The following is a 15,410-nucleotide window of genomic DNA, read 5'->3' as shown; positions in this document are numbered from 1 at the left end:
ATACTACTTAGATCATAGTTTTAAATTCTGATGCATCCTATAAATGAAAGATATACATGAGAACTTACGGTGAATGGTGGTAAAAAAGAATCAATACCACAATTATAAAATGCACCCAGCAGGATATTCAAAATTGAACCAAAGTTCTATGTAGGAAATTATGTGTACATTGTGTTATCATCTACTCATTGGATGGACTAAGGACATGAAAAGAGTTATATCTGTTGTAAAACATGAAATAGATTTTAACTTTAAACTAAAGAGTAAAGACGCTAATTCAAATTTTGTTGAATGCAAATGCACGATCACCTGTAATTGATACAATTGGAGCAGACTTTTGTACATGTAGGATCACAAAAAGTACACCAGCCGTTTCAAAAAATATGCAACTTGCCTCCTATTGGGCATTCGGCATATCAGTATGTAATGGTTGAGGTGGCAGAGGCTTGAGCAGAGATTTCAAGGAGTCCATGATACTAGAAAAAGCCGGTCTTTTCCATGGCTCACTGCAGTTCAACAGATCATTTAAGAACAGAAGCAGAATGAAGAAGTATAAGAAGATTAATTACCAAGGAATTGCACTGTCCACATACTTGGCCCAACAGGACTCAATTATAGCAGCCACCTGTGGATTTACATCACTTGGAATCTCAAGCCATCTTCCTTTAAAACCAACCGCAGCAACCACCTGTCACATGACAATTTATTTCATATATTAGTAATTGTAATGATGGCACTTCCATGTGTCTCAGCACATGTAAGAAAACAGACTTGTATTAAATAAATGCATTTGCTAATCGGCAAGACATTGACAAAGTTCAAATGATTCCAAATTCATCGAACTAAAGCCCTCTAATCATCAATACCAATGGAATAAAAACAGCTACCTGAGCAGGATTTAAATTACTCCATGGTTGTTGCAATGTCATAAGCTCCCACAAAATCACGCCAAAGCTGTAAACATCAGACTTCTCGTTTGATGGTTCATCTCGAAGTACTTCCGGTGCCATCCACTCAGGCTAATGTGAACAAAGAAAATCAAAGTAGAAAACCAAAACAACTCAATTAACCTATTGTAAATCAACCAAATGGATTTAGTTAAAAGCATGTACAACACGAGCAACTTACGGTTCCTGCAAGAGACTTAGATGAGAGAAATGTGTTTGCCTTCAGTCTTGAAAGACCAAAATCACAGACCTGCAGTTCAACAGAAAGCTATCACTGCAGTAGTGGTACACAGAAAAACTAGGTATATATAGTCAATTGCAGTAGGATAAACCAAAAAGGAATCCGAGTTTGACAAATTGCATCTGCTTGACATGGCTGTAAAACAAAGAATATGAGATACTGACATAGACAACCTGACAGATGACACGGCACATATACAAAAATGAGCACATATATTTGCTATTTAATATTAGACCTTATGTAATATCGATGTTCTATGATCATCACATGAAACTTTATAAGAATCATAACAACCATTTATACAATTAGCAAACATTTACAAAATACCTTAAACATGTATACATAATACCAGTCAAAAGTCAGAATCACATGTATATTGCCAATATTTGACATGTTTTGTAGCCCTTTAAAGATGATACAAGAGCCCTACAAGATACAACTCATTACTTTAGAGAGTAGATGATACAATTTGTCTTAACATGCTTCAAGTACCAACACATGGTGGAAAGTTGCCAACGTGTATAGGCATAACATTGATATGACAACCATTTTGTAGGATCTCTTAGTATGAAGCAATAAAAGTTTTAAGATAGAAATACCATCTTGGCAAGGAAAAAAGAGATGTCAACAAGCCATAAGCATTCATGACAGAGAATACTAAATACATAATTTCACAACTGGGTAAAGGCATAATTGTCTATTCTTTTTATCAATGCTAGACAGAGTTTATAGGTAAATTGCTCAAATAGTTTGTCAACACAGGCACAGAGTTCAGCACTCTACCTGCATCATGCACCCATTGGTGCAAATACACATCTTTTGCCAAATGCCAAAAAGGATCATTTATATATTGTTAGCTTCTACCAGCAGGCACATACCATACTGGCACATGAAGCAAACCTGCAAAAATAAATCCTTCTATTTCAAGACCTTACACATTCAGATTTGCCGCTCTTTCATTTTCTCCACTATCAATTTGATTCATTCTCACAGTTGGTTTTTGCAAGAGATCAAACCTGTTGGAACTTATTAGAACTACAAGGCCTTTGGAACACCTTTCAAGAGGAAACCTACACCACATTCAGCAATTGATTCATCAAAGAAAGAAAAAAAGAAAAAAGGATTACCCAGTGCACAAGGCTCCTGCCAATACAGTGTCTCGAAAAGGTCAATACATGCAGCTTTACCATTAAATATTTAAAGAATCTGTTTCCGTGACTCGAACCCTGGTCTCTCATGTCATAAAAGAGCAACCTGATCATTGTACCAAGGCCCGCCATCATGAAAGAAAGAAATAATAAATCATTTTACCAATCAAGAGAGAACTTATTCTTTTTCTTTGTCAATTATCATCTTTTATAATGAACAGGGCTATACTATGTGTTGCAATTGCATATGATGATGCCAAAGACAAAATATTGTATCTCTGGAATGATAATACAGACTATAGTATGTGTTGCAATTGCATCTGATGATACCAAAGACAAAATGTTGCATCTCTGGAATGATCATACTCTGTTATTGCTTGGTACTGTTCATGATATATCATCCAAGTAGGACTCTTTGCCGGCTGGAAGGAGCTGCAACTTTGCAAACTTTTCTTCCACATATTAGCAGGATTGCAGATGTACATTGAAGATACTAAGCTCCTGAATTAATTTTGTAAATTACAAACATAGCATCTCCGTGTCACAAAATAGCATGCATGTCGTAGTTGACCTCTACTGGATAACCTCATTCAGCAACAAAGAAGTAAGATCATAGAAGCTAATACAAATTAACAGAAACAATTTTGTTGATTGGTGCACAATAAGAACACATGAAATATGGAAAGAAAGCTCAGGTCTGTGGTATCAAGTGAAGCTCTTAGAAATTTAGGGTAGTTAAAAGTTAAAATATCTCTAGGACATTAGCAACAAAGCGATTTGAAACTTGAGATCAAAGCATAGTTTGAAAAACCACCAGGACCAGTACAAACCAGGTGATAAATAATGGTTCCATGGACAACCAGACCACAAACCAGCCCAATTCAAGCGTTTCAGTTCTGGTTTAGGGTTTTTAATTAAATGGTTAAAATTTCAACTCTCTCTATATATATCACCAACAAACCCTTGAGCTAATTTCATAACCTCTCTCTCTCTCTCTCTCTCTCTCTCTCTCTCCTATCTTCTTCCTCCTCTTCTTTTTATTCTTCTGTGTTGGTATGTACCAGACTCATACCAGTCTGACCAATGACTGGCACCAGCTCTGGTACCAAAATTTTACACCATGAACAAAAGCATAACTAGAGCCATAGATGTTAAGCAGCTTATAATAAGAAATAATTCTGCAACCAAAGTCCAAAATATATGAATACAATTCTTACTTTCACTGTGTACTTTTTGTCAACGAGAAGATTTGGAGACTTCAAATCTCGATGAACGATAGGAGGATTGCGTTTGTGAAGATAATTCATTCCCTTTGCCTGGAAAAGCAAATACCCATTAATAAATATGTACCCTGCATCACTGCAAAAGATTATTAGATATAAAGTTACCAAAAAAGAAATGGCCTTAGCCTTTCTGATTGCTGTACTTTAAAAATTGTGCTACGCTAAATGCAACTTATGCAAAAAAACTGAAATCTAATTAGGTAAAAAGCATACCACATCAAATGCCATACTTAATCTACGCCTCTCATCTAGAACTTCCCTTGCGCCATTTCTATGCAAAAGCCGATACAAGCTGCCTCTGAAATTCATCAAAAGAACTTATGTGTACTGACTTCACTGAGTCGTTTGATACGTATGATTTTGTGAAATGTATAAAAGCACGAGATGAAGAAAGAGGAAAATACCTTGACAAATATTCAGTGACAATAGATAGGTTCCGTGGCTCGGTAACAGCACCCATGAACAAAACTATATTAGGATGCCTTAGGCTTTTCATTATAGCAACCTAATGTAGAATAATACAATAATCATGAATCTTAGGTGAAAGATAAAGAAAAAACATTCACATGCTGCTGTAGCATTCTTATGAAGCCCAAAAAAGATATCTCAATGTACATGTCTATTGGCAATGGTGTTCGCGAACTTCCAGAAAAATGATATTTAACTTATTGCAAGTGATCAGCATCTTAACCCAAATGCAGACAGTCCATTGTATCAAGAGAATCTGATTATTCAACATGTCTAACTATTTAAACGCTTTTCTTATAGAGAGGAAAGGGACTTGCTTTTACATTTCCAGCACTATATATATATATATATATATATATATATTACTCCTCTAAACTTCTGATATCAGGAAAGTCCTTTGCTCTCACTGAAACTTTCTAAATTTCTGTTATGGTATGGCCATTTATCCATGTCTAGAGGTTAAGCAGTTAGTTTTAGAACCTCACAGCAGCAGTAGTACAGATACCATGTTCTACATGCAACCTCATGGTCAATTACATTTCTCTTCCTACAGACAATATTGTTTTTCTCTAAGGTTTTGCCTTCTTTAACATATCTTGATAATGAGCTAAGCATTGAACAGTAATGTGCCATAAACCCACTATATTCAGAGGTAACATTGACTTTTCCGTAATATATGCAGCTGAAAAGTACAGAGATCTGAGCACAAGACTGCCCAGTTTCTTTAATTAAATTCTTGATTCTAACTGTTGAATCAAAAGGATACATGTGAAAATCACATAGCCAGAACATGTAGCCTTAGCAGTTTATGTGATTAATGACTAAATTCCACCCAGAGACTTCATGCATAATGTACACATGTTGGAATAATTGATCAAACAAATCATAACAACAAGGGCCTGACCAGGTTATTAGGTAAGCTGATTACTATGACTTATGCTTTGTAGTCAACAGGCAGCGATAAATTTTATAAAATTAAAAAAAATCAGTGTGACATTTATCCAGAGCAAACTGTTACATATTTACTTGAGCATACCTCTCTTAAGAACTCTTTTAAGCGCTCAGGATGGAGATCTTGTTCCATAAGTATCTTGACAGCAACATCCTACAGGTAAAAACTATCTCATAGCTTCAAAAGAACAAATTCTGCTTTTAAAGATTCTGAAATAAGATTTTAAGTTTAAAAGCACAAATTATAATGTCTTCAAAATTGAACATAAATTTCAACATCCATGCTAGGTGATGGCAATCATGGGTTAAGAGCAGTATGGGGTCCGAATGGTGTGAGCTTCTGAATGTGCACCACCTAAAAGAACAAATTCTGCTTTTAAAGATTCTGCAATAAGATTTGAAGTTTAAAAACACAAAATTTGATGTCTTCAAAATTGAACATAAGTTCCATCATCTATGCTTCTGAATGTACACCACCTAAGCGTTGAGACATGAAGTACTTCTCTTAGGTAATTGCATGGATTCAGCAAGAGTCATTGAAGCATTGGTGGGAATAGAACCATTTTCACCTTTACTTTCGTAGTACAATTTAAAATTTTATTCTTCTGCAATTGAAGTGATGCTGCTCAAGGCAGGAACACATTAGCATTGTTAAAGAGATTTGTAAAGCTAATTGTCGATCCAAATAGTTGCGGCAAGTACTGATGATTAATGATCACGATCACGTTACTACAATGGTAATGCTATGCTTGTCTGATAACCATAAAACCATAGGATGTTAAAGTAGCCACTCAATTTACAAATGATAAAGTATCAATATCCACAATAAACATCAATGACCAGTTGTTTATGGCAACAATTAAATTAAAGACTCCACAGACAATATGGCCTAACGTAGCTCATGTTTATGGAACCACTTATGCTGAACATTGGAAACTGAAAAACAGAAAATTTTCCTTTATATTAAGCATATAAAACAGTTTATGATAAACAAAGAACATACCGAACCATGCCATTCAGCACGATGGACAGTTCCAAAAGAACCTGAAAAATAATACAGTTACAAATGAAAACATACAATCTAGTTTCTGCATATGGAATATGTTCATAGAATATAGATAACCAGAAAAAAAATGTGCATTTACCTGCTCCTATCCTCTCCTTCAGGACCAGTTCACTCCATGGAATATTTAAGTCATCTATGGCAAGGCTTATCTCATTGTTAGGTCTATTATGCCCCTGTTTAGAATCCTTTATAAGCCTGAAATCCTTTTTATCAGCCTTTGGATCAGGAGGAATGATATGGAGAACATCTTTATGTCCAGCTTTTGATGGCTCTGGCCGAGCAACCTTTTGAATGTGAGGCAGAGGTAGCTCACAAAGTTCAGTTCCAGTAGCTTCTAGTGGTGAAGATATCACCTCTACAGACTTCTCATCCAAAGGCCTAGAGGAAGATAAGTCCACAACATCTCCTTGAGCAACAACAGCACCTTAAATAGTACAACATGCAATTTCAGTTGATGCCCCTTACGATATTACTCACAAGAAATTAGTTGTCATAAAAGCTCATGCTGTTCAATAGATAGTGATCAAAATGGTGACTATCACATAAGTAAATTAGCAGCACCATGACTTGTAGTGACCAAGGAACTCTTGAAATTACAATTTAAGCATTTAAATCCAGTCTAATCAACAACGAGAATCAATTGAAACCACATAACAATAAAGAAGAATTACAATCAACCACTGAATTCACAGTTAAAAACCTTTGTTCCAACCGTAGCTTTCAAAAGTAAACTTCAAGCATTACATGGATTTTCATTAAATTAAAGTTTCAATGAATGGACTGATGTGATTATGCTCGAGTCCACCATAAAATTTTGTAATCAAAGCACCTGATGAATGGCAAGATTTGGCTTCAAGTAACAAACAAGCTGTGATGGTGCCCTCCAATTGTGAGGGGACATAAATTGTAATGTGTTAAATAGCTAATACAACTACAATGGAATGCTTGGATTGCTAGGAATAATGGAATTCACACAAATGTAATTCTCAATCCATTAAGTTTCAGTGTTTTCAGAAGAAAAAAAAGATGCATTAGGATAAAGAAGAAGAAATCTCAAGTGAAGAACGTTCAATACTGTATGGACAACAGCCAAGCATCGTGACCGGTTTAGATTCTCAAGGTTATTGAATAGTCAAACAAATACTAAATGCATAAGCTCCAACAGTCCCATTGTTACCAGAGATTTGTTGGATAACAATGTTAGGACATCTGGTTTTCAAGCAATCAATAAAAGCAACATGAACTGGTAGCAGAGTTAAAATACAATGACACATTCAAATCAATGTTTGTGTTATATTCATGGGAGTCACCTGCTGAAGCGTCATTGAAGAAGAGATTAAGTGATTGACAGTCCAGAAGATATTGCTTGGCCAAGGTTCTAAAATTCACAGTTACCTCGGTTGATTTGGCTTTTGGAGGACGCAAAGGTGAAGATATTGAAATGGAATACGGTCCATTCAGCAAAGAATCAGGTTCACACAGATTTCCTGGGTTCCTAATCAAATCAACTAAATATTCCCTGCCAATAGAGAAATTTTATCAATTAGTTGGCTTATTGAATATCAGTCCAAGATCTGTGAAGGTTGCAGAGTTAGGCACTAACAATCTAGTAAATGCTGATACTAGCTGTCATGCAGCATGAACATGCTACAGTGTCTCAAATTAAAATCAGTTACAAGAATATGAGTGTTTGACTGTCTACTAATGTCCATTTTGTACAAGGAATTACAGATAATATGAGATAGTGCAGTGAGATCTAACTACTCTAAAGAATCATATAAATGGAAAAAAATAATAATAATAATTATCGACATTTGTGACCTGTCATGGACAATCTAGAGTAATAGAAGTTTTGATGAAAATTCCAAGAACTCGTGAACACCATGAAACATTGTAATTTTAGCCACTATATATTTCCTATTTGCACAAAGAGACTATATAGTTTCGGTCCCTGATCATAAAACTTAGAAAAAGAAAATATTAGGAATATGAATTAGTAGCATAAGAGTGGCGTGGTCATAAAGGACTTGCAAATCAACAAAAATCTAAGTGAGAGATATGTTTATCATTTTAGTTGGCTACTAGAAACCTCAGAATCAGACTCTTAGGAAGTGATTGGTTATGCCATAAACAGGCCGACAATTAATGATCTTAATTCTCAACAGGATCCAGTATCTCACTCACTCACTAGATATGGAAGGATATGCAAGGTCTCTTTATATCGGAATAAAGATGCCATTTATGAGTCAGCCTATGTATTTAAGTGGCCACTGAAGCAATTTGAAGGAGATGCTCCAACACTATCAAGGTTACAGTTTCACTTGTATATTTCTCTTTATTTGCAACTCACTCACATGCAAATTGTTGCTTTGTTGCAGTATTCCATGCTGTATCTGGGCCAGTTGCGCACAAGCAACTCAATTGCATTACGCTGTGGTCATACTGGTATATTGAAATTGCAAAATTATACATCAAGAAATTCTATGAGGCACCCATCCATGATCAGTGCTGCCATGCCACAGGCACAGTACAGCACAATAAGTATAGGAAGTAATCATTCCACAGACCAAAACTCTCTAAACTAACAGTTCATAATTAGCATAATAACTTGGAAAATAGAGTCTGCACCTTTCAAGACCAAAGCGCACCAAACATGAGGAAGCATCACCAGTTTTGCAATATTTGCAGCCTTTGGCAACTCGACATGGCAAATTAATTGTGTCTGCCAACATCTACAGACACAAAAGAAAAATGACAAATTAGAAATTAAAAACATCCCAACAAAATCTTGTGACTTATGAATTTATTAATAGCAGAAGTTTAAGTTAACTTCATGCAATCAAACATACAAAAGGAACACAGAGCATTAGTCACCATTTAAAATGAGAAAACAAATGAGACATACGATGCTTGCTAAGATGAAATGTTATGTTCTCAATTAGTCACACAACAAAATTAAATTAAATATATTTTTGTTTATGAACAATTAAGTATCACTTTGATAGAGTATAAAATCAATAAAGGTAGACAACGACCTAAGAAAACTTTAATAAAAACTGTACATAAAGAATTAAATAATCTTAACTTAACTAAAGCTACGGTTCTTTATAGATCTCAATGGTGGTAAAAGTTGCATGTAGCTGACCTTACATGGTTGGGACTTTGCGGCTTTGTTGTTATAACAAAATTAGCTTAAGTGAACCTAAGTTTAGACCTTTCAATTAAAAAAAACTTAATAAGCAAGATTACACAAAAACAATGGTGCCTTGCAAAATCACCTTAAAAAGCAATGCACGATGCCTGCAGAGACCAACTGATAGCTTCCCAATTGGAAGCACAACAGAACCTGAAGTAGCCTTGAGAGCCTCACTGCACTCTTTCCAGCGATGAAGAAGATCCTCTTCATTAAAAGCTGTACCTCTTGTGTAAGCAAATGCATACTCATTATCAAAGAAACAAAAGGAACATATTGGTCATCTACATGTAGGGTGCTGAGAGCAACTTACCCCATGTGGGAGCAGACAAGGTTTGCTAGCTGATCCACCATATCTTTCGGTGTGGCACAGCTGCATGAAAGGCCAGCTGCCACATTTTGTAACTGCCTTAGATCGGGATCATATTGTCTATCTACAAGAGCCACTTCAATCGATGAATCACAGGGGTGAACAGTTTTCAGTGACTCAACTGATGGAATCCGATTCTCTTCTTCCACATCAGTACATAGAGTCCATACAAATGGATCCATTCCCTGAATCAGATAAAAGCCATCCGGAATTTTGTCATGGTATGATAGGCATCCATTTACCTGATGAAAAAAAAATAAAAAAGTAAGTACAGTGTCATGTACATGGATCAATATTCACAGAATTAAAGAGTTTCTGGATTCGACATAAGGAGAGAATAATATTAATAAAGGTGAGCAGCAAGTAGTTATTAACAACTGGATACAGTGCACAAAAGGAAGAGACCTAAGCTATGTCATCTATACACTGATAAATGGAGAATAACAACTTATAATATGTTTTTTATGGTACCAGCTGCCAGAGAAACCATGTGGATTACATTAATATTTCAAGTGCAAATTAATTGGTAATCCACCTTACATAAAATATTTGCAAAGAATATTTGTGGGAAAAAGAATAGAAATCTTTGAAGGTAGTCAATATATGTCGGTTTATTTTCTCACTTGGAAAGCAACATCTGAGCAAATAATCATTTACAGATTTTAACAACTGAACAACAACAGAAGCATAAAGCTTGATAGTTATAAATTTATCATTTCCAAGGTCAAGCATGAGAATGCAACAGCAGCACCAAGAGGTCACTAGGTTGTGTGGTTTTTGTTTGTACAGACAATAAATGAGGGCCCATATATGTCGGTCATTATGGATAATGGATAAAGGTTCATGAAGGATGACTGCTAAAAATAACGTGCATGTATTTTCAAGAAGAGAAGAAAATGAAAGAATACTACCAATTGATGACCCTCATGGAAAACCTTCTTCGTCGTTCATGTTGGATGATTCTAACAGTGTACTAAACATGTTTGGTCTTTCATTGCTAAAGAGGAGAAATTTTATGAATGATACTTGAATTAATTAACTAAATTCCAACTGGAGTATTCAAAGCAACAATGTATCTTGACGGATTAATCCCACATCGAAAGTGGAAAGACTAAGATTGACTTAAAATGATCCAATAGGTATACTAACTTGGCATATGCATTTTGAGCTATTGGTTCAGATTCAACGAACTTAATATATGGTTCACCTTATTGGTCCGTACCGATGTATCAACCAACTATTGATACAGTATGTACCAAACGTACCGACTCATGACATATGGGGGCATACCGATGTGCCCCTTGTACCGGTCCTTTGTCGGATCGGTATGTACCACACGTACTAGGCAGTATTGCAGTGGTACAGCAGACCGGAGGGCGTGTCACATTGTGAAGCCACCATTGTCTAACAGATTTCGAAGAAGAAGTTGCATCCACGCGTTAATGTGATTCGTTGTGGTGAATGAACATGCCTTGGCAGCTTGGATTATGACAAACTAGCTTCCACTGGGTTCCAAAGTAAAAGTAACTAAACCGTTGAATCTAGTTATTCTGGCACCAAACGGAATCAGATTACGCGAAAAGAACAGAGCGGAGCAAAGAGATGGGGCGGTTATATACGAACCCAGAAGCGATGGGAGATGGACGTGGGAGAGACGCGATCCGGAAGCACTGTTTGATCCAAAGCGTCCAAGAAATTGGGGTCGTCCGCGCACGCCGCCTCGGAGCAGAGCCGAAGCGCCAGGGCGAGCTGGAGCTGGTACGTCTCCTCGGCCTGCTGCGCCCAGCTCTTGGCCGACAACAACGACGACGCCTCCGCCACGGCTCCGTCCTTCGTCCGGCCCTCGCCCCCTCCGGCAGACGTCCGGGCCGCCATTCGGCTGAAAGCGTCCGCGTCTACGGTCGCGGAGGAGATCGTGGCGGGCACGTAGAAGTCCCCGCCGGAGAGGGAGCTCTCCCCGTAGCTGCTGCCGCTGGACTGCCGCTGCAGCGGCGCGACGGCGGGGGCGATCGACCAGTCGAAGGGGGAGGCGCGGGCGCGGGCCTTGTCGGTGGGCGGTGACTCGAACTTGGGCGGTGGCGAAGAGTCGTCGGGGGACTGGCTGAGGAGGGAGTAGTTGGATCGCCTCCCGGCCATGTCCATCCCCAAAAGGTAAAGACGGGGAACGGAAGGGAAAGATTGGAGGCTGACTTCACTCGATTATATTCATCTTGTTGTTTTCAGTGGATTTGTTTGTCTTCGGGGGCGGTGGCGGAGGTTGGTAGGGCCGGCGTCGAGGAGCTTCCGTCGATTCTGAGACCCGGAGGCTGGAGAGAGCCGATCGTCTCTCTCTCTCTCTCTGAGGGCCCCTTCTTTATTATTATTAGACAAAATTACAAATATATCCCTGAACGCCACTAAAGTTGAGCACACCTTAAGTTAGACTCGTACCATTTGTGAACTTTTTGCAAGTATTAAAAACATTAATATTGACTGCATTTGATATTGCACACACAAAAAAATGGTACCCATCATCTTATATAGATCATATAATCAGTCAAATTGATTTGATATAATATTTTTTAAATATTATGGCGTAAAAAATATAAATATTATGATGATTTTAATATTTATAATGATGGTCTTTATCACGGAGTGTGAAGATATTTCAAATACAATTTTAAACTCTCAATTGGTTTGGTATATTATCATCAAGTGAATATTTATGATATAAATATATTAGATAAATATTTAGACTTTTAAATTTTGTAAATTGATTTGTGTAAAAAAAATAATATATGTAAAAAAATTTGTTAGAATCCTTGTATATTCTTTGGGGTTGATCTCTTCAGGGGATCGGTCTCCTTGGAACTCTATAGGATTTTTTCCTCTAAGTTGGTGCTCAAAAGCTACAGAAAAGATTCATCTATTACTTGAGAAAAAAGGATGAATATATGACTATTTATAGGGCTTCTAAACATCAACTCCTAATATGACTCGTACTCAAGACTCATACTTCTAGCCAACTCCTAATATGACTCATACTCAAGACTCATATTCCTTTACAACTCCTAATTTTTATCTAAGAAACAACCTCCTAACCCTAGTTGACCTCTTCACCTCTTTAATAGGGGTCGACTAGGTAGGTTTTACATGAATGTCCCTCTCAATTATGACTCTCCTAGCTAAAGTTCTAACATACCCGTCCTCTTCAAATCAATCTTGTCCTCGAGGCTGACGATCCATGAATTCTAAGAATTTGATTTTCAAGTCGTCATAGTTCTTCAAAGTGGCACATTCTGTTGGTAAGTTCACCCACTGTATTAGCACTTTAGTAGTGGGTCATCGTCGTCAAGTCACGATCCGTCGATCAATAATGACACTCAGTTGGGTTTGGAGTTCTCCTTGGGTAGTCATATTTGGTAGATAGCTTTAGGCTATCTCGTTTTGTCCCAGCTTAAGCTTTAAACATGACACATGGAAGACTGGATGGATTCGGGAGCTAGCGGGTAAGTCTAATATGTATGCTATAGTTTCGATGCGCTCCAAAATTTGGTAGGGTCTATAGAACCGAGGTGAAAGCTTCATAGATGCTCTGGTATGGATTGATGTTTGCTTGTATGGCTGGAGTCATAGGAAGACCCTGTTGAATCTCGTATTTTGATGATGAAACCAATTGATAATTGCATTTATGTTTTAATCTGCATTTTGAGTGATGCAGGATGCTTCAATTAGGATGAGACAATTAAAATAGGAAAAATTATGTTGGGCTGGAGGAACATGTCAGAAGATTGGACGTCGGGCCGGTGGATCGGTCGACGTATCGATATAAGGCTTCGGACCGTGGATTCGGATATCGGGCCAAGAAGAGCAGGTATTGCGCCAAGGATATCGGAGTTGTGGAGTCAACTGGCCGATTGGGCAATAGGCTGCAGGAGAGGACGATGCGCCGAAGAATCGGATGAAGCGTCGAGGGACCAATGACATACTGGACAACTTGATTAATGCTTAGTATTAATTGTCTAGATCAAAGTTTATTTTACATGTGCAGGATTAACTACGATGGAAGTAAGACATGTGGTAGGAGTTATGCCAGATTCAAGACCATGATCACGTTGGGGGATCGAGAGTTCGATGGAAGTTCGGACGATCATCGGAGGTTCTACGAGAACAAATCCGAGAAGTCCAGGAGCTTGCCAAAGAAGCTTGTCAGAACTCGCCAAGTGGTTCGTCGCAAGTCCAGGAGTTTGCCGGAAGTCCGTCGGAGCATCGCCGAGGGTTCATCGGATGTTCGTCGGAAGTTCGCTAGAAGCTTGCCGGAAGAAGCGATTGACGCACCGGAGCAAGTTGTAGTAAATGTCTTAAAAAATATCATGGTTAGCATGTAGATTAAGTTAGGAATGGGAGGTGATCCCATTAACTTAATTTGGGGGCAATTGAGCTCTTGACAGACCTAAATTGGGCCGAATGGATCAGCCCATTCGGACCCAGAATTCTTGCCAGGTGGTGGCACCGCCAGGGCCGGCGGTGCCACCGCCCAGGAGCTCAGTCTCTGAGCGAGACTGGGTGGTGGTACCACCCCAGTCAGGTGTGTTGAATCTCATATTTTGATGATGAAACCAATTGATAATTATGTTTATATTTAACTGTATTTTGAGTGATGCAGGTCTACTCGATCAGGATTAGACAATTAAGGCAGGAGGAATTGACGTTGCGCCGGAGGAGATCACGTTAGGATATTGGATGGCAGAAGGCTTCGGACGTCGGGCATCGGGCCAAGAGCGGAATTGCGCCAAGAATATCGACGTTGCGGAGGTCAACCGCTGATTGGGCAACAAGCCGCAAGAGAGGACGATGCGCCGAAGAATCGGACGAAGCGTCAACCAATGACATGCCGGGCAACAGAATGTCAATTCACTTTATAATAATTGTCTAGATCGGAGTAGAGTTTTTGCTTGTGTGTGCAGGATTAACTATGATAACGACGAAGACATAAAGCAAAACAAAGTGTCGAAGTCAAGCACGAAGGATTCATTGCGAGTTCAAGAGTTCGACGGAAGTCCGAAGGTTCGTCGGGAATGCTGCCGGAACTAGCCGAGAATGAGTAGGGAGCTTGCCAAAGGGTTTTTCGGAAGCTCGCCGGAAGGTTCGTTGGAAGTTCGCGGAGCTCGCCGAGAAAGATCGGAGCTTGCCGAAGAAGCTCGTTGGAACTCGTCAAGATCAAATCGTGAAGTCTAGGAGCTTGCCGGGAGTCCGCAGAATGGTTTTCGAGAGTTTATCGGAAGACCGTCGGAAGTTCACCGGAAGCTCGCCGGAAGAAGTCTTGACTTACGGACTTTGTAATAGCCTAGAAAATGTCTTTAAATTCGTAGTTAGCACGTTAATTAGGGTTAGGATTAGGTGTTAATCCTATAACCCAAGTAGGGGCCAATTGGGCCCGAGTTCGGACTGGTTTGGGCCAAGTTTGGAGCCCAACCAGTGAGCTGATTTGGCCTAGGCGGTGGCACCGCCCAGCACCCGAGAGTTGGGCGGTGACACCTCCTGGGCTGGGCGGTTGCACCGTCCAGCACCCAAGCACTGGGCGGTGGCACCGCTTGGCTGGGCGGTGGCACCGCCAACATCGGGAACATAAGAGAATTCAAATTTTTGGAGCCCAAATTTGAATCCTCTTGAGGCCTATAAATACCCCTCAAGTCTCAGCTGAGAATACAACTTTTTGAGCAGCAAGTGATTGAGAGAAAAGTCTTAGAAGAGTCTTTGTCTT

At 38.8% G+C, this 15,410-nt stretch overlaps 1 protein-coding gene across 6 annotated transcripts; it reads right to left on the bottom strand.

Annotated features, from left to right (window-relative positions):
* Nucleotides 1-257: 257 nt before the first annotated feature.
* LOC135585754 (serine/threonine-protein kinase CTR1-like) lies at nt 258-12,007 on the bottom strand. Of its 6 annotated transcripts, none has more exons than XM_065090088.1 (15): nt 11,291-12,007; nt 9,611-9,909; nt 9,383-9,524; nt 8,733-8,836; nt 7,415-7,623; nt 6,184-6,528; nt 6,042-6,082; nt 5,124-5,192; nt 4,024-4,124; nt 3,833-3,917; nt 3,554-3,652; nt 1,129-1,197; nt 888-1,019; nt 594-688; nt 258-506 (listed from the first exon to the last, which is right to left on the bottom strand). In XM_065090088.1, the coding sequence occupies exons 1-15, from the start codon at nt 11,807-11,809 to the stop codon at nt 398-400; spliced, it is 2,418 nt and encodes an 805-aa protein (XP_064946160.1). In that variant the 5' UTR covers nt 11,810-12,007; the 3' UTR covers nt 258-397. The 6 variants fall into 6 exon arrangements, 2 of the variants coding, with proteins under 2 accessions (XP_064946160.1, XP_064946161.1); XR_010481201.1 differs by lacking the exons at nt 258-506; nt 594-688 and adding exons at nt 1,972-2,088; nt 2,205-2,442 and having other exon boundaries at nt 952-1,019; XR_010481203.1 differs by lacking the exons at nt 258-506; nt 594-688 and adding exons at nt 1,972-2,088; nt 2,205-2,258 and having other exon boundaries at nt 952-1,019.
* Nucleotides 12,008-15,410: the final 3,403 nt, after the last annotated feature.

The sequence above is a fragment of the Musa acuminata genome, chromosome BXJ1-11 (genome assembly GCF_036884655.1).
Source record: "Musa acuminata AAA Group cultivar baxijiao chromosome BXJ1-11, Cavendish_Baxijiao_AAA, whole genome shotgun sequence".
Taxonomy (NCBI): Eukaryota; Viridiplantae; Streptophyta; class Magnoliopsida; order Zingiberales; family Musaceae; genus Musa; species Musa acuminata.
The sequence above is the reverse complement of the archived record's forward strand: the minus strand, read 5'-3'. Positions and strand labels throughout refer to the sequence as shown.

Excerpts from the sequence above, each read along its gene's own strand:
- LOC135585754 (XM_065090088.1), bottom strand. The coding sequence starts at position 11,809 with ATGGACATGGCCGGGAGGCGATCCAACTACTCCCTCCTCAGCCAGTCC. Across the intron at positions 9,910-11,290 it reads CCATCTCCCATCGCTTCTGG|GTAAATGGATGCCTATCATA; the intron begins GTTCGTATATAA and ends TTTTTTCATCAG. Across the intron at positions 9,525-9,610 it reads CTTGTCTGCTCCCACATGGG|AGGTACAGCTTTTAATGAAG; the intron begins GTAAGTTGCTCT and ends TGCTTACACAAG.